At 39.5% G+C, this 25,404-nt stretch overlaps 1 protein-coding gene across 2 annotated transcripts in view; it reads right to left on the reverse strand.

Moving 5' to 3' along the window:
• LOC136885766 (zinc finger protein 211) overlaps positions 1-25,404 on the reverse strand; it is a 196,595-nt gene that overhangs the window by 143,871 nt on the left and 27,320 nt on the right. The window contains exon 4 of one of the 2 annotated variants that reach the window (XM_067158504.2): positions 6,437-9,234. The exons of the other annotated variant lie outside the window; for it this stretch is intronic. Coding sequence (XP_067014605.2) covers positions 8,340-9,234 — 895 coding nt within the window. The 3' untranslated portion in view covers positions 6,437-8,339. Of the gene's footprint in view, positions 1-6,436; positions 9,235-25,404 lie in introns of those variants that run through there. 2 annotated transcript variants of the gene reach the window in all.

Genomic DNA, 25,404 nt, shown 5'->3' on the forward strand with positions numbered 1-25,404 from the left:
GCTAGTAAGCCGCGACCCGGATTTAAGTTCAAGCATCCTTTTTTTTGTAGCCTTGATGAAACCGTGGTCAAAGCACGACCATGACCAGCAATGACCGCGAAAGAAGTAAGGCGTTAACCGGTTTATGCGAAAGCTGCTTGCAGAAAACATCCGGGATAGATATACACTACAAAGGAATGTTCTACTTCAAACATATGTCTACAAAATAATAATTTTACACACAATAAAGTCGCGTCTGGTAAATATAATGTGAGATTATCTTACACCTAGCATTAAAATTTATATATAAAGCAAGTGAATTCGCTCACATCTAGAAGAGTACAAGTTCGATCCTCCTCGTTGGCAATCATAAAATTATTCTCTCTAGTTCGCTATTTTCACACTAGGCAACTGATAAGAGAAGTGTACTTTAAAGCTAACTGGAGTATACGCCATGTCAGTGTGACGTAACGTAAACTGTAGCACACTATTTAAAAAAGTGTGTGAATAAATATTAAGGTAATGTCTTTGTTGACAACAGTGTGTGCGTGTCATCAGTCATGGAGCGACAAGTAAAGAATGAGTTTGGTGAGAAGAGAAACCGTAACATCCAGTGTAAATGTGAACTTTGTACACCAAGTATTAAACCTGATCCTTTACGTACAATATATTTCTCACTAGTAAGTGAGGCTATTACATCATACTATACACATGGCAGTTTACATCGAATGCCACAACATCTAATTCGCTATTTACCATCTGGGTTTCTCTCAACATATGCCGCTAAAGATTTAGATGAAGCATGGGAGAAACTACCCTACTATGTAAAAGCAAAACTGGAAATAGCAGTATGCAGCCCGTGTGTCAGACATTATTGCTACAGAGGACAAGACGAGGTTGATGGTTTTGACGGAGCGAATCCAATGATTAAAGACTGTGAAGCATGTAAGAAAGAATTTAATCATGTATTTTGAACTAACAGGTAAATAAAACACTGTGATGTTCCACTTATTATTCGAGTTGCTTGAATAATTCATCCTAACCTATATATGCATACACGTATTTTTTTTACACCAACCAAATGCTATAACCTTGAATCCTTTACCAGATTTTATTTTTTCTATCCTCAAATCAACAACCTGTGTAGGTGTGACAAATTATAGCTTTCACTCACACACTGTCTCAATTCAGAGGTTGATTAAGAAATATTCCGTAATATTTTATTTTAAAAGAAACCATGCTTTACAGTTTTTCAACCAATATTTCGGCTACGTAGCAGCACGTTCTTTTGTTAAAACACTGTCGTGTTTGATGTCTTTGGTCACTGAAGTTCTTTGCTGCTGTTCTTTGCGGTGAATTCACGCGCCCCTAACTGATTCATTAGACGATTTATTATTTCATCTTCCCTGCTAAACATATATATTCGATATAATTTTTGATGAGATGACACATCATGTGTTAGCCATAACTAATTTATTCGTTCGGAGATCATAATGCATTTTTTTGTGTTAGCCATCTTGGACAAAGATAATAAGAAATCACAGACATGCCACTCTCATGTATGGGCTGTTTGACCTCGATGAGTATAAACAGTTGCCGACGTATCCAACAAAAATGGCGAGATGTGTTTTATTCCGTATGTAAAAATTCATACTATCGCGTTCGTAACAACGGAATGTCTTAATCAACCTCTGATTTCAGACTTTATCCGAGTTTTTTTTTTTAATTTGTTTTTTACCTAGTACAATGATATTTCATTGATGACATTTATTGATGTAAGGTTAGTAAACAATGCGTGTATCTATCGTCATGAAATACAGCTAGATGTGCATCCTGTCGAAAAAATAATTCAAGGTAAGTAGTCAAGAAAAATATTTTTATTATTTAGTTAAACTAAGCACTTTTGTGTTGCGCTTTCACTCATCACCAGTTGGTTAGAGTTGTTAGTACCTAACCTTCACTCCGCTGAGCAGGAGGAGGGAGCGATTCTTTTTTACAAAAAAAATCTCATATCCTGTTCACCTTTCGCCCGCAAGTAACCTTGTGAAGCAAATCCAGTTGCTGCAATTATTTAACATGTAGCTGTCTCACCTTGAGCAGTGAGAGGAACTCCAGCACGTAACTTTTAGGAGCAAATCTACTCACAGCACCTTGTCTTTCAAGAAATATTTACCTATTACATAAAGACCTCTGGGGAAGTGTAGTTAACATTTCCTACATGCACCCTAACAAGTAAAAAAACATCAGCAAAAAAAAAAAAATTATTACCATATCTAACATGATGATTTTTGTCTAAATGTCTTTCCTGTCACCAACATAAACAATTCAAGAGGTAATCACATAGGCAAGTAGGGTAGAATATATATATATATATTTGATAATTACAATAATTAATTACACTCAATAGAGTTTTTTTTTTAATCTCTACTAGAAGAGTGCGGTTAATAGTGAACTTGTTTTGCTCTTACAATACCTTTCAGTAAAAAGATACTCAATTACGCACCAAAACAAGTGATGTCACCTATCACCCCCCCAATGCATAGCAGTAGTAAGCTACCGCAAGGAGCGACATTCCACACTTGTGTGTAGCCTTGACAGCGAGAGGCGCCTCCCCGCACGTGGCTTGCCAAGTGAGAGGCCCCTTCAGGGAGTGAAGCGCACGGGGGGGCATGCGCAGTGGCTGCCGCTGGTCCAGAATTCTTGTCTCGAAAAGCTGGTCCAGAATTCTTCTAGATCCTCTACTCATACTACACTACCAACCACCACAGAAACACGCAATAGCGATTACATTCCTCCATACAGGGTTGGCGTCAGGAAGGGCATCCGGCCGTAAAACAGGGCCAAATCCACATGTGCGACGCAGTTTGCACCCGCGACCCCACAGGTGTGGGAAAAAGCGGTAGAAAAAGAAGAATGATTTTAGACAAAATATACCTATTCTTCTCTATTTCTGCAAATTGTTGTGATATGCCCTACCAAGTTGTGTTGCAATATTCACATTTCCTAGAGCACTTAGGTCCATATTCTGTTCAATGAATGCTTCTTCCTACACTTGTTTAAATGTTCCAGATCCTTCATAGCTTTTGCACTCCAGATATCATTATTTTCAATAAGATGCAAGGAAAGCAAAACAAAGCATTTCCTATTTCACAGCCACATATCCAAATGTTATTGTCGTAAACTTCACAGTTGAAATGCTTGATATAACTGGAATTTTGCCCTCTTGAAGCCTTCTGAGTTAAATTTAAGACTGGAGCGGGACAACCTATAACATTTTTCACTTTTTCTTCTAATGTTCTCTTAGAAAATAGTTCTTACATCAAACTGTCTACAATGGAGGCCATCCTAGGTTTTCCCCCATTACATTTATATGTTAAGGTAATGGCGGGAATGAGTGCCTATCGCCTTTGGTCACTCGGAGGATGGTCCTTCAAAAACCCGAATAGAGGTCATGCCTCTATTCTTACAAGGCTTCACCAGACTTGCCCTATGACAATGATGATCGGGGATCTGATGAAGCCTAGCTTTAATTTGAATTATAAATTTACAGTGGTGATACCCACAAGGGAGGAGTGGGCCGCGGACGCTGGGGCCCGTCTTAAGTCTGGGGGCTGTACGTGGTACACAGATGGCTCGCGGATGGAGACGGGCACAGGCGCCGGGGTCTGGGGGCCTAAGACAAGGCTCTCCCTTCCTATGGGTAAATATGCTACTGTTTTCCAGGCTGAAGTATACGCAATACTAGCCTGTGCTGTAAATATATGGAATATGCCTGGACACAGAAGACATATCACTATTTGTAGTGATAGCCAGGCAGCGCTAAAAGCACTATGTGCAGTTAAAACAACATCAAAACTGGTATGGGAATGCCAAAGGATGTTAGATCAGCTGTGTGAGCTTAGCTCAGTTACCCTATTATGGGTTCCTGGGCACACAGGTATCAGTGGAAATGAAGAAGCTGACAAACTAGCGAAACAGGGCTCAATGGGTTCCTTCATAGGACCAGAGCCCTTCCTGGGAGTGTCACTCCTAAGTGTGAGACTGGTAATATCCCAATGGATAAACCAGTCTCACCTAGATATTTGGAAGAGGTTAACCATAGCAAGACAGGCACGTGAACTTATCAAAGGGCCTAGTCAAAGCTATAAAAAGGTCCTAACGAATTTGAATAGGACCAGAACGAGAATGGTAGTTGGACTGAATAACAGGCCACAATACCTTACAGAGACACCTACACATCATGAAAATCACCCAGGATCCGATGTGTAGAAGATGCGGTAAGGAGGAGGAGACCTCCGCGCATGTGTTATGTCAGTGCGAGGCTTTTGCAAGCACTAGACATCGATTCCTGGGCTCACATTTTGTGAGCCTGGAGGACATCAGGAATGCCAAAATCCGGACACTGGTATCCCTTATAGGAGCACTAGGGCTGGACTAGGCAAACTCGTTCAAGGGGCACAAAGGGTCTTCATAGACCTACGTGTGGAGCTCTGCGAAAACAGGGCTCACCCATTTCTTATCTATCTATCTACACTATTCATGCTGTATACTCACTTCCGAAATAGGATCACGGAAATATAGATCCTCACTAAGAACACTAGTTTAATTTCACTTGATATACACTGTAGTAGATAAATAATCTGATAAATCTCTGCATGAACTTTAGCACTAACACAGTGATAGAAAAACACGCACGAACAATATAACCGCGAGATCAAACACCGCACAAAGCAACTGAAATTGCTGCCAACTGAATCATTGAGACCTCTTCTATTACCAGCATAAATTCCATTCTAATGTGGGATAACATTTAGGGTCAGTCCAAGATTTTTTGACCCACCTACAAAATCCTTATTTTTGACACAAAAGGAAGATGGATATTTAAATAAGCATTAGTTGGTTACCTTAATAACAACGTTATGTTTGTGATAGATTGCTCCGAGTTACGTTTTACCTTTGAGTCCAGACGATGCTACTCTCCAGTGGCAGAATCACTTATCACATTCAACATCAGGGTTGCAAGAGGCATCGAGCACTTCTACCCCCTTGCAGGTAAAAAAGTAACTATAGACGGGATCAGTGAAAGTTCATCCCGGTGATGGCATAGGCTACTCCACCGGCTACGGGAAGTGTTGCAAGCTTGGCTGCGCCTGCATATTGCTTCCTTCAGGATACATGCCAAAGCTCATTTCACAAGAGCATGAGCATACACACTAGACACAATATGCGGCACTCTGCGAGATATTGAGGGACAGCTATTAGAGCTCTATCTAGCAGAGTGACCTGAGATTTACTGATTCTGTTATAAGAACATGTGTATTTGTTTGTGAAGGTTTTGGGGTTATTTATGCATTTGCGTTAAGTTGACAAGTAAATAGTACAGTGTGTCATTCCTTTATTATTCAATGTACACAATACTGTACACATGCATCCATGTTTCAAATGATTTGTTAGAACCTGAGGATGTTCTTTTAGAATTAAACAAGTCATACCTTGTATAATAGTATGTATATTTTCACAGGTATGTTTATAGTGTTAAAACATGTATTGAAATTGTTGTATGTTTGACAAATTGGAAAGTTTTTGTTTTACACTTAAAGTTAATTCCTGAAATGTTATGAAGATACTCCAGACCTTCTGAAAACTGAGTTAGTCTGATGGTTGCCTGGTTGCAGTAGGTACAAAAATGGACATTTCACACATTTTCAGATGGTTTTCAAACATTGTTCAATGCTATGGCTTTTCTGCAAATTGACATGAATGATTCCATTAGAGTTATAGCTGGTAGAGCAAGGGTAGCTCCTACTAGTAAATCCCAAAAGATGACAATTCCTAGACAGGAGTTGTTGAAGCATCAATTGCTGAGTGGCTGTTCGCAAGCATTGTAGATGATTTCAGAGCTTCAGCAGGGGAAACTATTTTCTGGACTGATGCAACATTGGTTCTGGCTTGGATTCATTATTTCGAGCCATGGGATATATTTGTTTTCAACAGAGTCAAAGAGATCTGAGAAACTGACTCAGGGCCATATATGGAGGCACATTCCTGACCATTTTAATCCAGCTGATACAACTTCCAGAGCCTGCTCAGCAAAGACACTGATTGAACCACATTAATGGGAGGGCCCTGACTAGTTATAATATGACCCAAACCTTTGGCCAACATCGGAGGCCATCTATGATGAAGAAGAAATAAACAAGGAAAAGTAGATTGTCATTTCCTATATGTTGTGTGACATTATAGATAGTGGATGATATTACAGATATTTTTCACAATAGAAGGTCATTCACATGATGGGATGGATTTGTTATTTCGCAAGGCATTGCAAAGAGGAAGAAGACGAAAGTATACACCAGGACTTGAAGTCTGAAGAATGTGATAATACTGAAATCAAGTTAATTAGCCTCATGCAAGAAGAGGCTTTTACTGGTCTAAAAGATCCAAAACTGACTGGTCTACTAACCTTCCTAGACAGGAACTGTGTTATAAGTCTAAAGACCAAAGTGTTGGATAGAGATTATGTTGGTGATTTCTGTTACCAGGCAGTTCTGAAGTAGTCATCCTGTAGTGAATTGAATGATCATGGATCCATATAAAGACAACTGTCATGCTGGAACAAAACTACTGATATCAATATTGAGGCAAAAATTTAAGTTCTAGGACTAATGTGTAAAGAGCATCAGAAATGATGCAGGGAAGAGTGAAGGTGTACCTACCCCATGTCTGATAATAGAGTTATGCAAGGATCTTTGAAATCATAGGGATAAACATGGCTGGTCCACTGTTTCTGAAGGCTACAGGTAATAAAAATCATGTATATGCCTGTTTCTTTATGCAATGTGTAGGGCAATACAACTTGAATTGTTTTCTTCTCTATCAACCAATATCCTCTTGCAGGCATTTCCATGGTTTGTGACCAGAAGATGACAGTCAACATGTTTTTACTGTGACCAAGGGATAAATTTTATTTATATAGCAAATTGTATGGGAAGTTCCACCTTTCCACTACTATAAAATTTTACAAATTTCTTACATTACAATAACATGAATTTATTTTAATTTTCTTTTTGGTGGAACAAATTTATTTTTTGCCTGGAAAACAACTTCAGCCATGATCTTGAATGATAATTAAAATGAACACAAATACATAGGTAAAATAATATTAAAAACAACTTTTCCTTTAAGTTGATAAAAGGTTTAAATGTCTAGAGTCAATGGTTTTCTCTTCATTGTCACTGTTTGGCACCTCTTGATATGAAAGATATGTTCAAGAGAAGTCACTTAAAACTATCCTAAAATGAAAGGATCTTAAAATTTCTTAAGGAATAGTTAAAAAAGAAGTGTATAGCTTTACAAGCTGTTGTAACATTCAACCTGGGTTTGATGGAAGCAGGAATTCTCTTGCCAGATGAAATGGGGTAGGCCTAATTGTTGTCAAGACAGAAAATGACTCTCTGTGGTTGTGTCCATATCACATGATACCCCTCACGGCTGACTCATCCTAGGTCTCCTACTTGCTTAACACTGCTTTTCTGGAAACTTTGGTGGGTAACTTAGAGGAGTTGTGAAAACAGTCATTGGATTCAGTGGTAAATAGAGGCTATCCAGGTTTAGAGGAACAAAATCACAGAACTCTGTGATAACATGCACTAGTAGAACAATTGTTCCTCCAAAGAAATGGGATTTGTATTGGTAATCTGTGGCTGATTTTAGTTTGTGTTGTAAACTGTGATCTTCTGTTTCCATGTAATAACTTACGTTCCATTAAGTTTACATTCAGTTGAGTTAGGTGGGAGGAGATGTGAGAAAGCAAGGGGTAAGAGTATGCACACTATGATATTTTGTTTCCAGCAGCTGTTTCTATTGTCAGCTATTGGTAGTAAAAAAAACAAGTCATCTAGCTTGGATTGTTATTGTTGTAATAGAGTGGAAAGACAATCCAGAATAAATCCATATTAATGCAAATGACTGATTCCCTGATTTAGTGAGCCTACATCTGATAAGAAGTTAGAATGAAATATGCACTCTTGTAATGTTATTATTCTATTCAGTCATAATATAAACCAATTCCAAAAGTGGAATCGTGTTGCAACCGCGTGAAGAAATTCTTACGAGGACAATAACGGACTTGGCTATAGACAGTATGAGAAATACTAATGAGATTAAGGCAATGATGTTTAGATTCTCAGTTTGCAATGCTGTATACATAAAATGTTTGTAAATAAATGGGGCTACTGAACCGGTTATAAATAATGAATTGTGGAGGTATGTATTAAATTCTCAAAAAGACACAGCTGAATATGATTTTTTGAAAAAAGGCACTGCTAGATTAATTGACCTGAATAGCTGAAAACACACACCTATGAAGGCATGCCAATCTGCGGTCCATGAGTCGCTAAGTGTGCGATAAGATTTGATTTCTGAAGAAATGCTTTACCACACACACTACATAAAACAGGGCGGTTTCCTATGTGACTGAGCATATGCTTTTTGAAATCGCATTTCCAGGAGAATGTCTCAGTGCATTCCGAACACGAATAGACCTTCTCTCCGATGTCCACATAGGTGCTATTGTTAACGTCCCATAATTTAAGGTAACCCACACCACAGTCTTTAAAAGTATACTGACCAACTCCTAAATGACTGATGGAATGTATATAAAATTCCGAGCTTAACCCGAAAGTCATACTGCATTTGCTACACTTATAGAGCCTTTCACATGTATCAACACACGAATCATCAAAGTGAGTAAACAAGTGCTTATCTAACGTGGACGACAACACAAAAGATTTACCACACACTGAACAAACATGAGGTTTCTCTGCCGTATGAGAAAGCTTATGATACACTAGATCACAATTCCGGGCATATGATTTGCCACACACATCACAAATGTGAGGCCGTTGTCCAGTGTGTACCGTCATGTGATTCCTAAGGTAACCTCGTCTACTGTAAGTCTTACAGCACACAGAACAACTGTACCCCTTCCCAGTGTGTAACCTCATGTGTATCTTCAGATAATTTGCTGTAGTGAATGTCTTATGGCACACCGAACATGTAGAAGTATTATACTGTGCCACTCTCGAGTTCCCATGAACAAACATATGTCTCCTGAGGAGAGATTCAGTTCTTGATGTTTCTCCGCAAACGTTACAAATCCACGGTCCTACTTCAAGTCCTAGTGTTCCTTTAGCAGAAGATTCTTGACTCTCACTGTGATTGTTCTTCTTCACCTTAGAACGTGGAACGTCGGTACTGTAAAAATATAAAAGTACAGTGTACATAAGATTGAAATTGGGATCTACAAGTTGAATGAAACTATACAGCAAACCTTAAGGAACGGATTCCTATAAATGGGAATGCACTGAACATAAGAAAACATGGCTCTAGAAGTGCATAGTTATGAAGTTAAGTGTTATGTTTGTGTAATCTGAAACTCCAGTAGTGTGGCACTGTTACAACCTCGATAATGCCAGCTGGAACACAGAATTCACAAATAACACCAAAAGTTGAATGAGACCTATCCTGCAAAACACAATCAAATATGTCTCGAATAATGCTTACTATCAGAAAGCTCCGAGAATGTGCACACGAGTTGGTTCAACTTCAACAGCAGTCGAATACAAGACAAACTTTACGAGTCCCCAAAGATACACGTCCCGGAGAGCATGGTGGACGAAGGTACGATAAATCTGCGGTTATGTTTTTCTGGACTAATGTTGCGATACCCCTTTTTTGCTCCATTTATGACAAAACTATTCCTGTAATTTTGGCGTTGAGTTTTGTTACACCCCCATCAAAACATAACAGAGTGTAATCTGTAATAGTACATAATGAGAGCAGTAATAATATCTTACCCACAACTTCATTCATGGATCATAGACATATAAAATACCACAATTAATTACAGTGAATCAGTTAAAGATCTTCACATTTTAATAGTCAGACTACTGGCTTCATATCTAAAGGCCCCAGGTTTTATTTCGAGCTAGGGAGGAATTTTTACCTCAGTATGGTAAAAATCCGGTGGCTCCGAGTGGAGTGTTTTGTTTGAATTAATATACATATCTTTGCCTACATACAAGACACAGCACTACAAATGATGCAATAATGATTACAACCCTCCGCATAGGTAAAATAAAAGATATCCAGTCAAAAACCTACACAAAATCTACATGAAGAGCCCAGCTGAATAAACTGGGAAATATGCCAGGAAGAAGTCAAAAGTATTGATGCTATCATAGACAAACAACTTTCATAGAAGAAAAACATTATCAGTGTTTAAAGAAAAGTTTTTACAATACTCAAGATATTCAAGAACATATATTCACAAATATTTTAAAATGAGTAATTTGCCCTTAACCCAGAGCACGGCCGACTTGATGCGTCGCTCTAGCTAGCTCCTCACCGGCCTTGACAATCAGGTCCTCTCACTGTAATCGGAGTAGTTACACAGCTTGACACGTGGTGCTGGCGGCCGACCTATTTGCGGTAGAAATAATGATAATCTCTATGGAAAGTACACTGACTGACAGAGCAAATGCAACACCAAGAAGGAGTGGTTCGAAAGGGATGAAAGTTGGGGAAAAAACAGAGACGACACGGACGAATAATTGATGTTTATTTCAAACCGATATGCAGGTTACACAATGCGCACGGCATCGACTCAGTAGGATGTAGGACCACCACGAGCGGCGATGCACGCAGAAACACGTCGAGGTACAGAGTCAATAAGAGTGCGGATGGTGTCCTGAAGGATGGTTCTCCATTCTCCGTCAACCATTTGCCACAGTTGGTCGTCCGTACGAGGCTGGGGCAGAGTTTGCAAACGGCGTCCAATGAGATCCCACACGTGTTCGATTGGTGAGAGATCCGGAGAGTACGCTGGCCACGGAAGCATCTGTACACCTCGTAGAGCCTGTTGGGAGATGCGAGCAGTGTGTGGGCGGGCATTATCCTGCTGAAACAGAGCATTGGGCAGCCCCTGAAGGTATGGGGGTGCCACCGGCCGCAGCACATGCTGCACGTAGCGGTGGGCATTTAACGTGCCTTGAATACGCACTAGTGGTGACGTGGAATCATACGCAATAGCGCCCCAAACCATGATGCCGCGTTGTCTAGCGGTAGGGCGCTCCACAGTTACTGCCGGATTTGACCTTTCTCCACGCCGACGCCACACTCGTCTGCGGTGACTATCACTGACAGAACAGAAGCGTGACTCATCGGAGAACACGACGTTCCGCCATTCCCTCATCCAAGTCGCTCTAGCCCGGCACCATGCCAGGCGTGCACGTCTATGCTGTGGAGTCAATGGTAGTCTTCTGAGCGGACGCCGGGAGTGCAGGCCTCCTTCAACCAATCGACGGGAAATTGTTCTGGTCGATATTGGAACAGCCAGGGTGTCTTGCACATGCTGAAGAATGGCGGTTGACGTGGCGTGCGGGGCTGCCACCGCTTGGCGGCGGATGCGCCGATCCTCGCGTGCTGACGTCACTCGGGCTGCGCCTGGACCCCTCGCACGTGCCACATGTCCCTGCGCCAACCATCTTCGCCACAGGCGCTGCACCGCGGACACATCCCTATGGGTATCGGCTGCGATTAGACGAAGCGACCAACCTGCCCTTCTCAGCCCGATCACCATACCCCTCGTAAAGTCGTCTGTCTGCTGGAAATGCCTCCGTTGACGGCGGCCTGGCATTCTTAGCTATACACGTGTCCTGTGGCACACGACAACACGTTCTACAATGACTGTCGGCTGAGAAATCACGGTACGAAATGGGCCATTCGCCAACGCCGTGTCCCATTTATCGTTCGCTACGTGCGCAGCACAGCGGCGCATTTCACATCATGAGCATACCTCAGTGACGTCAGTCTACCCTGCAATTGGCATAAAGTTCTGACCACTCCTTCTTGGTGTTGCATTTGCTCTGTCAGTCAGTGTAAATAAAACTGGAAATGCGGCAATTTGCTGTATAGAGCTTCCTGTCAGTGGGTAGTAGGCCAGTGCTTCAGCGGCATTATGCTGAAACTTTCCAATTACAGCTTTATGCTGGGCTTCACAAGCGATTGTCAAGGCCGGTATAAGGAGCGCAGCGAGGGATCCAGTTGGCCGTGCCCAGGGCCATATAGTAAGGGCTGGCCTGTTTCATTCATGCAAGCACAGCTGCATTGTGGCTGCCTCTATTCTGTTCTGTTCATCACCAGTTCTGATTGAACACTGTCCCTTCATGTGCTGAAGTTTTGTAATCTCGTGCTTGTAGATGAGTTTCACGTAGCAGTGTTGCTGTCATTAATTCGTTCTAAGAGATAGAATGGGTTGTTGTGTGGTAACTAGGAGTAAAATTTATCCTCCAAAGACAAAAAAATATCTGGGAACAGTAACATTTTATCACAGGTTTCCAAAGGATCCTGTGACTTGAAAAGTTTGGTTCACTAAATGTAAACAATTGGAGTCTGTTAATTGTAAAAATGCATATGTATGCGGCAAACGTTTTCCTTCCTCTGATTATGAAGACAACTTGCAAAATAGTTTGATAGGATTATCGATAAGGAATACACTAAAGTTAAGTGCTTGCCCATCTCTGAAACTACCAGGTCATGCAGAACAAATGGATACAAGTAAATGAAATTTAGCTTTGTGGCTAAAAAAAAGAAATATCTTGTTATCTGTCTTAGAAAGACTGAAAAACAGACTCATTCAGCTGATACTATGTAAAACTGAATGAAGGAGAAGTACAGAAAGAAGGAGAATAGCTTAGCTATAAACCCTAAGAGGATGGTGTAGAACAGCACTTCCACAGTTTTCAGACTGGCTGAGAACAAGAATCAGATTGCCCTGATCAGAAGTTGAAGACAACATTATCAGAAGTAGCTAGTCATTTAATTTCTTTGAAATATTAAATTCAATTAGCAGTATTAAAACATTAACTGAATTAGCATGGAAGCATCTTATTACACTTCCTCTATGCATTAAATGAAATGTAAAATCTTTTTATTCTTTCACTGTCATGTCAAATCTGAAATCTGTGAAAGACTTAACCACCACAGAGAATGTTATAACTGTTTCCTGTAAACTACTTTGGCTAATCAAATCATATTTCCTAGAGACTGTTGAAAGGAATCCTTCCATAGTGAAGGGGAATGGGCCAATGACCTCGATGTTAGGCTCCTTCTAAACAACAAGCAAGCAAGAGTGAAGGGGAATAAAGGACTGCCTGCCATCTACAGGTACACTATGAAAGGTATTAATGGGAAAAGAAATGTGGAGTCAGTACTATGCAACAGATGATATATTCACCTCTTAACAAAGAAGTTTTCACTGACTGAAAACGAGTAAATTTGTCATGAACAATATGATGTAGGCTACGAAACAGCTTAACCATTCTACAGCTTCATCAGTGGCCTCATGGAAGTCCTGCATTGTTCCACTGAACTTTCAGAATGGGAAATCCATAGAAATATGATGGAGAGTCTAGTGCATGTCAGCACAGTTACAGTAAGCTCCCACTTATGCTTCTAGTACTGACATCTGGATTCTTATTCGATTTAATGATCTCCATACTTTTCTGGGTGGGTTGAAAGCAGGTCGATGGTTAACTGGATCTAGGATTAACCCTCGGGATGTCGCACAGCAGTCTTTTCGACTGCACGCATTCTTCTTTCGTTTCTCTGTATAGGATTGTTATAGGACAGATTTCTCCTTCCACTACATCTACCGTGCAAACTTCCCCTAGTGTTTAAAGCCACGTAGCGCTCTCTAGTTGCTATTCTGTTGCCCCTGTGGATGTTTATGTGAGTATGCAGTGCTTTCAACCACGGGCGACTACTGCCGTTTGTTAAATTTAGTTCTAATTCTGGACGTGCAAAAATTAGTTTACACATATTGTTTTACTGTTTCTGTGTTATATGAGTGAAAATGGATCCTCAAGAAGTTGACAGGATAAACAAATTGATTGATAGTGTGGGAAAGGAGGAGAAACATAATGAAACATTATAAAAACTACAAGTTAGTGCAAGGAAGAGGCTCTGTGATGATAATGTGAATGATACAGAAGAGGCATGTAATATTTTAGAAGAAGAAGAAGACGTTGACGATTTTCTTGAAGAAAGTGATCACTATACAGATACTGAAGGTTGTACAGATACTGAAGATGAAAATATCAATGCATGAGAGAACAGGGTTCTACCAGAAAACATAACAATACCTCAATACACTGGAAAGGACAAGATTACTAAGTGGGACATTCACTGCACTAGGTGTAAGGGATGAGCCAGAAGACATAATACAGTATCGCACTTGCCTGGCCCATTAAATTTAGCTCATAACATAACATCTCCCATTGAATCATGCCAGTTATTATTCCCTGAAGATGTGCTAGACAAAAGTGCATGTTACACAAATTTATGGATTGGAATGAGACGAGAAAATTACCAAAGGCCTCGAGATGCCCCAGACACAAAGCATCTAGACGAGAAGGCAGTAATAGGATTGCTCTACCTAGCAGAATTTCAGAAGTCGTCCCACACAAATCTAAAATATTTATGGGCTTGCGATGGTACAGGTGTTGAGATTTTTCACACAACTATGAGTCTCAGAAGGTTTCAATTCCAATCGACTGCTTTGAGGTATGACAATTTCACAAGCAGCGTAGATTGTCAGAAATCTGACAATTTCATAGCCTTTCGGGAGGTGTGGGAGGAATTCGTCGAACAATGCAAATCATATTACTCATTGAGCGAATTCATAAACACAGATGAAAGGCAGATGCCCTTTTCATCAATATATAGGAAATGAGCCATCAAAATATGATTTCTAAGTATTTGCACTTTCAGATGCGAGGACCTTCTATACGTACAATATGGAGGTATGTACAGGGAAACAACCTGATGGACCCTACAATGTGAGCAACAGTTGTAAAGATGTAGTCAAGAGACAAGTACATCCGATTTCTGGCACTGGCCGTAATATAACAACGGACAATTGGTATAGGTCAGCACCATTAGCTCACTGTCTTCTGGCCAACCACAGACTTACTCTGGTTGGAACAACAAAGAAAAACAAACGGGAAATACCTCCCATCTTTGTTCAAACAAAAATCAGACCAGAAGTGAGCAACTTTGGAAATGTTTCTACGTTATTTTTGTTTGTTCCCTATACAAATAATGTAGTGTTGTTATCAACTATATACAACAGTAATGACATTGATGAGGAATCGGCTGAGGCAGATAAACCTGAAATAGTGACTTTTTACAACCTAATCAAAGGGGAAGAGGATATCGTTGATAAATTGAAAGCATCTTATTAAGAAAAAACAATGGACATTGTTTTACACTCTCCTCAACGTAGATGGCATCAACAGTTTCATAATTCTACAAAACAAAATTGACGTAAACCATCATCCATTTTTGAAGACACTGAAAACAGCCATGCCACGATTACTTCCAGTATCGCTTCTTGGGACAGTAACAGAAAAGGAAAGGCCTGAGAGGAATAACCAAAACTCTGGGAGATGAGCCTTCTGTGAGAGAAGAAGAAACAGAAAGAGGAAGACTTCGTGTGCTGTACATATGCCGGGAGCAGACTGTCTTCACTCGTCAAGCCTGCAGTATGGGAACTGCAGATGAAGATGAAGATGATGATGACAGTTTTATTATCTAAGGACACAGTCAGCTTACGAATATAATGAAGATTGATAAATAACTTGCCTTTACTGAACAGTAACTCTAAGTGCTGTTATCCTTCTATCAGTTGTAGCCTTTAAAGTGAAAAAATGTTGCTCTTACCATTACCTTGTTTATATCGCTGTAACATTTTTTACACATACTTTTACTAATAGTTGTAAATGAATGGGAGGCAAGCATTTTCACTGTTCCTTAGACGTTTCACCACAGTATATTTACAAGGTTTTCCTTTACTTCCTTTTCTAAAACAAATTTTCATTTCCTTCATTACAGACTCCTTTCAACATCTTAAATCTTTAAAATAAAAAATCAACCTCACCTTCGGTTATTCTTTAGGAGTTTCCCCCGATCATTGTATTTAAAAATTTCACATTTTTTTGCCTGTCATCAAAATATTAAAACTACATACTTCTCCAGCTTCTGAACAAAGAAGATCCCTTATGTCATATTAATCTCAGACTCGAATACTTCGTTTATGCCGATTACGTAACTTTTCTAGCTTAAGAAGTTCCACATTCGGAATGAAACATGTACTTTTTAAATAATGTAACTCGATTTTAAGCAGGATTGTGTTACATAATTACATAGACTAGCAGCAAAAAACAAACAAGTGTTAGAAGGTGGGATTCTTCATTTAACTTAACCTCAGTTTAGTTGTAAATTACTAGTACATTGTACTATACTTTTTTATCAGTTTACTTTTGTGAATTCTGTGAGTCTATGTTCTTCCCATTTCACTGTATTTTGATGTGTGTTTTAAAGTAGAACGTAACATTAGTTATTGTATTATTTTAAAGCACTATTTAAATGTAAATAAATATATGTATTTTTAATGTTGAAAATAGAGAATAAACAAAAAGTATAGCAAGATAACAAAAATAAATAGCAAATTGTAATACAAGAATATTTAATTCTTACGGTCTCTTCCACCGCATGCAATGACTGACATTACATTGCCTCGCACGACATCCCAAGGGATATGCCTAATTTATCTGGGTTTGAAGAAAACCACATATTGCACCATATTAACCCATTAATGCCCAGAAAATATTTTTTTCGAGGTTTTTTTAACATTACATTTATAACTGACCCTTGAAGCAAGAATACTTAAAAAATCTGAATATTCCCATTTTAAGGACCATTTTTTGGGCGTATGATATATCATACGCTGGGCAGTAGGAGATAACATATTACACCAAGCATATTTATGATTTACTAAGAACAAAAATAATTGATTGCAACATAAATTAAAACTAAAAACAGAATAATCTTATAGATGGAATTTAAATAATTCAGAACCTTCTGGGGCAAGGAATACTCGTGGGGAAACTCCCTACTTCCCACCTATCATATGATGTGTTAGCGTGATCTGAAGCAAATTTTGAAGCCTACTGTTGTTTTTGTAATACAACAGGAACTTATTAGTAACAGTAACCACAGAAAACATTGTATTGTTTGTTTTCATGATTCTCTCCATCACCATTTAGTAATCACTTCATCATATGGAACTGAACAAAGCACTGGAGTGAACTTACTGACACTCCACTCTTGAACGCATGATGGTTCTGGCACATCTCTCTTTGTAAACTTTACTGACTTCTTAAGCTCCTTGTTTACCCAATTTCTTACTTTTCTTACTTTCTTTTGTGGATTCCTGGATTTATTCCATTCGGAAGGTACATAAATGGATTCTGTAATTGTAGGAGCCTTCTGTAGTGGTACTTGATTCTCATCAGCTGCAGTAATACTCTCTCTGAATTTTCAGAAATGCATATAGCAAGTCACTCTTCTAAGCCACACAGAGTTTTCTTTAATCTCTGACCTCAATTTCCTGTCTAAGTACACCCTTCCCTACATCCCAAGCTGTAGCACAATCATCATATTCACTAGGCCCATCGTCTTGATCACTGTCATTGCCACCAACAGCTCCCGTAAGCACTAATCCTATTTCATCTGCTTCCGAAAACGGGTCATCATCACAATCACCATTTTCTAAGCTGTCTAGAGTGTTCAGAATGGCCTCCCTACCTGTTATTGTATTTTATCTGAAATTGAAAAATTTCATCTTGCGAATGCCCAGCGTATGATATTTCATACGTTAAAAGATAGTTGTGTTTGAATGCCATCTCAATTAGTGAAGATAGTAACTATCATACGAGGTCAAATCCTCATACTATTCCCGTAACAAATATACTGAAATATGATTAATTTTTCATAGTTTAAGTCCACAATAATTATAAATACTCACCGGCGCATCATTTTTGTCAGCCTGCTGCGCTACCCGCACTCTCTTGCCAACTATCGTTGTAACAGGAGGGAAACAACAACGCCATTAGGTAGGAAACATCATTTGCATCCCTGATGCTTTAAATGATGCCTTTAAAAATTGCAAAACAGTCACGGTGACTTAGATATAACGCAATTTGGAAAGCACGTTTTGCGTATGATATATCATACGGTGGGCATTAGTGGGTTAAATTGTTTCTGGATCAGTCTCTCACCTACTACTTATGATGGTTTACTTGAATTTAACCTGAAGCATTGATGTGAGCAGTCCTGATGTATTGGCAGGAGATAATTTTTTGGCGTAACTCTTTTCAATGCCATTTGTCTCCTTAGATGAGTGGGAGGAATATTTTAAAGTACTGGTAGCCATTCCAAAGGTGTGGACTGTATGGTTCCTGATAAAGTCCTCATCGTGTCATTCAACACAGTGTCAATTTCCTTCATGTGAGCACTATTAAGCAACACTGGACGTCAAAATTCAACTGCTGGTTAAACTGAAGTAAGAGCTGTTGTTCTCAAGGTAGACGCAATTGTACCCCAGCTGTTCCTGAGAGCTTATGTAGGATGTTAATACTTGTTTTAACTTTTGCAGATGTTCTGTTGAGATGTCCTCTATATGCCAATGATTGATCCAACACAAATATATTACGACACTAATTGAGACACTAATAAGAAACAATCACTATACCGTAATGATACTAATGTCCTATTAAACTCTACATTATGATTAAATATTGTTAGGCTATACATAAAGTTACACAGAAATTCATAATCAACAGTAACATTACATTGATTATTGTTTGTTGTGATGTCTTTGTCTCTTCTGCTCCACTCATCTCCGACAGATGGGAATACGCCTACATCCCAAGTAAAATAGCCTGTCTGAATACTGGTGTGAAGTAGCTGGGGAGTTAGATAACGTTCTTTATTTACCTTGCCATTCCCCTGATTCATAATTGTTCTGAAAATTACTGGTGCGTAACACACTGGTCATCATGGTATTCCACCTATTTGGTCCCTGCTCTGAGGCACTGATTGGAATGAGCAGTGTGCTCACTTAGCATAAAATGGCAAAGGAGTGTTCACAGCTGTTTGCGGACTAGTTATTTCAGCTCTGGAACTTGGCACTGTTAGAACGCCAGCGTAGTACTTCTTGTGAAAAGTGATTTTCATTTGACTGAGCATAGGATGTGTCAGCATTGCTTTAAAGTGTGACATTCTAGCCAGTTAATATTCTATTCTGATAAGAATACTGACATCATTATAGTGACCTATGTAGAGTTCAGTTCAATATTTATCTGTCTGCACCTGTTACAGTAGTACGAGAAAATAAATGGGTGAATTTTAAAGATACCTGGTGTTTATGTTTCAAAAAAGTTCAAGTAGGATCTTAGCTATATGTTGTCTAAAAATTCCACCAGGAGATGGTGCTTCAGAAGGGGCCTAAAGGATAAAATTAGATGTATCTCTCTTATGGTTGGTTTTACCCGAAAATAACTCATGGCAAACTTTTGTTCTATACTTTTTTCCGATGCAGTAAAAAATAAGGGAAGTATCAGGGCAGTCATGTGAAAGTATAAATCTAAGAGCCAGTAACTAGCACTATAAGCTTTTAAGAGAATTACTATGGAGATCATTAAAGCAACGTTTTAAAGCATTCATACACCTGTCAGTACTTTTCTAATTCATAACCTTCAAATTAAAGTTCTCTGTGTTGTCTCTACTACTCGCATTTTAAATGCGAATTACTATCTTATATGACATGCATTCATCTATCATGGTTTTAGAGCCAGCACTTGCTCTTAAATGATGTATTTAGGCCTATAAACAGCAAACTATGCTGGAACAAATAAAAGCAATACATACAATTCAAGACAAATTATTTTACACTTTTATTATTATTATTACTATTACTATCGCATATAAATTGGTTTCACTACTAATTTCACTGAACAAATTACCGGTAAAATCCAAATGAAAAATTCTAATTCAGTCTCTGGTTTCATAACTTGTGTTGGTTTGTAGCCAGAAACAGCAATTTCTTGAAGTCGGGACCTGTTTATTTATAACTGCCATCAGCATCACCTACATGTCGTGTTATGTTACACAAGCCGACCATCGCCAGTTGACTTGGAGGCAACATCAAATGACATTAGATATATTCTTTAGGGTACAAGGAAGGAGTAGAGTTGTGAAAATACTGTGGTTTTGTACAATTACCTGACATATACAACATCGAACAGTACACTGTATATGACCAGGAGAGCACATGGCGACCATGTTTGTTTGCTATCGCTCCAGACTTTGGGTCCGTCATTGGACTGAACACAGCAGACTGTTTCACTGCCATCTAAATAACAGATTTTTGTCTGATTGTCAAATAGTATGTGGAGTTTACAAAGTACCACACTGAACTAAAAGATGGCAGTACAATATAGCATAGTGTATTTTGTCGGCTAAGAGATGGCAGACAAGCAGTGGTCAATAGAATATTGTGTGGAGCCTCGCACGATATGCGACCGGAAAGGGAATATCGTAATGTCGGGGCTCACCTGAGAGATGAGGGATAAGGGTTAATATTAACCTGATACTGGGCTTCCTTTATGTCAGAAGGAAGAGATCAAATTAAGATCAGCAATAACGCACAGAGCAAGGATGCGAGTAAGTCACGTCAAGCCGCTCACAATCTGTGACAGGTACTACAGCCAGTACGTGATATAAACATCAATTCTTCAACAATTCCCTACTTATAATGGTATGCCTTGAAGCATGCAGTCATTAAAATAGATGCAAAAGACATGTAAAACAGAAATATTACCTTACAGCACATCTGGAAACTACTGACATCATTCAAATATCATCAAACTACTTTTGAAAAACAATCTGACCTGTCAGCTCGTCCTGAAAGCACTAGATAAGTCAAACTGTCATTGCTCATATAAGAAACAACAATATCTAATAAATTTCATACTCATACATTTTGTGACCGTATCGACACAGTGAATAATTATTTCAAATTATATATTTGGGAAAGAAGTAGTTTGGAAGCTTCCTTTGTGAGGATGCTAGCGGTTGCATCATGTTGCGCAAGAAGTTCTCGCCAGATCGGCGCCTAACACACCCAGATGATGGCTTATAAAACCACCGAACTGAGCGCTTGTGGAGGAAGCAAGCGAAGAAGAATACAATTTTTGTTGAGACTGCCTCGAAAACAAATGCCGACTCACAGTAGTGCCAACGTGAGGAGGTGATTTTGAAGGTGTTTTCGATATAATAACGCTGAAATTAAGCTCAAAGCACATGGCGAAGAAACAGCTGGAATTTTGGATCATCGACAAAATTATAAAACATAGTAAAATTATATCAGTTCCAAAATGACGTCTTAATAATGTTACGTAAGAGGCTTTAGCGTCATGACGCGAGCTGTGAAACGGGGATTCCCTACCCCACTCCTGATTTTGACGGGCAAATTATGATAAAGCCACTGATCATTTCGCCCTCCGCATCATATCTCGTATTTCGGAGTAGATGGCCGCACAATCTGCAGCATCGCTGAGATTCGTAAGTCTTGTGGATCTGGAAATCTGAAAATTGTGGTAGGGAGAAGTCTTCGAAGCATCCCCCACTCTATGTTAGCGCATATATGCTTGCACTTGTGAGGGTTGACGTCAGTCTGCGAGCAGTCTATGGCGTGACCACACGGCCGGTTGGTGGTCTGATTTTCCCTCTCTTTGTACTATAAATGATGTGCGCGTTGATGGTTTGATCGCGACGCAACACGAAAATACGTGAGTTACGTTGTAATTTCGTACCGAGAACTGTGAAGCTATGAATTGCCGTTAATCGGACGTAGAATGCTACTTTTCGATTAGTATCCCGTAGTGGAGACAGAGAGCCGATTAATTGTAGTATATGTTTGAAACTGTGTGAAGGTAGACGCATGAATAGAGGTAGCACGAATAAAGAGTGTTTTATCACATAAATAAATTCCAGAAAGCTTTATCGGGCTTCATAACGGCATAATTTTAGAAGCGCGCAGAACAAAGCGCACACGACAGAGCGCTATAACAAGTACAAGTACCCCATATCAGAGTAAGGCGGAGTATCAAACTATTCCGATAATGAAACTGTGAGCTCAGAATTGCATGTGCCAGAATAAGATAGGCTAGCTGCGTCCTGTACCAGGGTATCATATACATAACCTTCATTTTGGTGAGAGGAAAGGAAAACTTGCTTGTGACGTATGAAGAGGAAACATTGGTGAAAACAGTGTAAACAGTGTCATTTCAGTGTTCAAACTCCAACGCCATTGATTATTGCAGAATCGTCACGGGACGTCTTGAACCAGGGACCCCACACGTCAGCATTATGGAGTAAGAGCTTCAGGGGAGCCCCTCCATGGGCTTGGATGACGGATGACCAGCACTGTTGAGTACAAAACTATGATTTTTATGATATTAATATTCCATGTAGATAAATCATATCAAAATGTAGGAATAGGGTAGGATGATTTTATATTGAATAATTAAAGTAGTTCGCTTAGAGTGGTCTGTAGTTTCCCTTTCATTTTAATCATTTGAAGCTGTCTGGGAAGGAAGCAAGTGAGGAATAGAGTATGAATTTCCCGCCTAGTTATGTCTATTGCATGGGCATGGTATCTTTGTTTAACGAGTACTGTTCGAGAAAAGGGGGGGAGAAAGTAGTGAATTATGTCGAGGTAAGGAAAGGAGCCTTTCTGTTGGAAAGACTATATGAAAGAAGTCAGGTTAAGATGATGCTAAGATCTTTGCCAAATATCCTGTGAACAAGATAAATTGGGATAGACGAGGTACTCAATTTTAATGTAATGTAGTAGTCCTTGCTGCGTGATAAAGTAAGGCCTGGCTGCAATCATATGTGTGTGAAGCACTTACATCACCGAGGTACAAATGTCCACCCCACCAACACTAGCTAGGACCATGTAATAGGAAACGTTGTTTGTTTGTGTTTGTTTAAATATAATTTGCTATTATTATTTTATTTAAATTAATGGTCTAGGTCAGATATTAAATACCGATTTAATGTAGGTAGTATAAATTCACGTCTGGTACACTGTTATTAGTATATATTTTATTTGTGTCTGAGATAGTAGTAAACTCTAGCTTGCTAGCTTGCAGATTGTGGTAATTCTACAATGAGGGGCATGAGGACTGAACCACGGACTTCTGTAATGTGAGAGAAAGTGAAGCGATATGGCGGCCCAAATGTTGAGAGATTTATTGGATGAATAATGCCAGAGCTGATTTGAGCATGGTTAGAAATGCTTCAGTTTTACTGCGTGAATAAAATGGCCCATTGAATAGGCATTTCAACATATTAACGTTGGTCTTTAAAAAGAGTGGAGCCCGTGAGAGGGTGAATGACACGCAGTATTTATGGCCAGCGACCTGGGTGGCTGGAGCTCGTTTGTTTGCGTAAAATCAGGCCAGCTGAAAAGGAGTTGCCTGGCTGTTTTCGTCAAGGAAGTGGAGTTAACTGGAGCCCTCTGTTCTTGTGCTAGTAAAACGTTATAATTTACTGGATTACCACATTATCAAAAGGCTAGGTCGATTTAATATAGGGACATTTAATTGATATAGCTGAAGAAACAATAGAAAGGTTTGATTTTTCCAGGATCCCCGACATGGGAGAACGGATGGACTCCCGTTCGTACCTTGGACGTGACAAGAGGAGTTAGGCACACAAACGGCGGATGATGGTAAACAAAATGCAGCCACTATTTATGTGAAATGTGATGATGTTTTCTTTTCCAGGAGTGATAACAGTGTAAATATGATTTTTTTAATTTGTTGATAATAAGTGTTTTATTTCATTTAGACTTCGTGAAAAATCCTTTGATGATCATGTTATTTTATTGTTTGGGGAATAGGTTATAATTGAGTAGTATCCATATATCAGTTTATAAAATATTTTTAATTCTGTGTATATTTATTTCTCGTGTCACGTTCAATGTAGTCGGCCACTCTAAGATGAATCTCAGAGTAGATTAGTGAAACTTGTTGTATTTTAAATATATAATTTGGGAATTAAGCCCGGGAATATTCATATCCGTAAGGTCAGAGTTTTTCTTTTCACTGTAAATAAGTAAGGTTCATTGTATGTTGTTTACCGTACTCAACAGTTAAAATACTCGTGTTCTTAAATTCGAAACCAAGGTTAACAATGAAGATTGTAGGAAATGCAACTCAAATTTCTCCGAGTTGTTTGAAACTATATGTGAACACCCAAGTGCTCGATTTGAATATGTGATTGTTCTTGTGTTCTAATATTCAACAGTGTAATGTCAATAGACCATGTAAAGACTCTCACAATGATGTGGATCTAATATTCACTTGGGTGATAGCACGGACATGTCGCCCGTTGCTGGTATTCACTTTAACCCATATGTGCCCACTGTCGACATTTGTCGACGTTAATATCTGAATATTGTTGATCTTATATCGGTAAACCGGAAGAATATGTTTGAGGTGCATTGTTTACAGTTCATTATCGATACTTACTGCACAGCACGAAAACAAGAAACAGTAGGTAACGCGCCTTATCCCGTGGCTGTGTATAAAATATCATTCCATATACACTCAAGAGGATGACGCTTCCTTCATTCTGAATTAATTTATGGCTGACGTCGACATATGTCGACAGTGGGCGCGAATGGGATTGCCTCAGTACTGTACCGTTTTCATCGTCCTGATAACGGAATAAAGGTTGTCATACGACATTAAAAGATTGCCATGCACGGTAATGAGATCGCGAAGATTACGTAATTGGGCCATACACCAGAAAAGAACGCATATATTAAGTGAAATAGGCCGTGATTTCGGAGTGTATATATTATACGAACGTATATAATCAAGAGCCGGCCCCGTGGTGTAGGGGTAGCGTGCCTGCCTCTCACCCGGAGGCCCCGGGTTCGATTCCCGGCCAGGTCAGGGATTTTTACCTGGACCTGAGGGCTGGTTCGAGGTCCACTCAGCCTACGTGATTAGAATTGAGGAGCTATCTGACGGTGAGATAGCGGCCCCGGTCTAGAAAACCAAGAATAACGGCCGAGAGGATTCGTCGTGCTGACCCCACGACACCTCGTAATCTGCAGGCCTTCGGGCTGAGCAGCGGTCGCTTGGTAGGCCATGGCCCTTCAAGGGCTGTAGTGCCATGGGGTTTGGTTTGGTTTGGATATAATCAAGAAGGCCATGCACGTGACGGCAATACTTAATGAATTAAGTATGCCTAGATCACGGACTGAGGCGGAAAGTTATAAAGGATCCATGCGGCCGTGATAAAATAATAGAAGGTTTTTAAAATTGTTAAAAAAGAAGAAGTAGGTGAACAATAAAAAAATCTGTTACGCAAAACGACGTAAATTTATCTACGAGAAGAAAAATTAATCCTCGCATAAAGAAGGAGGGAGATATTGCAGTT

Source organism: Anabrus simplex, chromosome 14, assembly GCF_040414725.1.
Source record: "Anabrus simplex isolate iqAnaSimp1 chromosome 14, ASM4041472v1, whole genome shotgun sequence".
NCBI classification, from domain to species: Eukaryota; Metazoa; Arthropoda; class Insecta; order Orthoptera; family Tettigoniidae; genus Anabrus; species Anabrus simplex.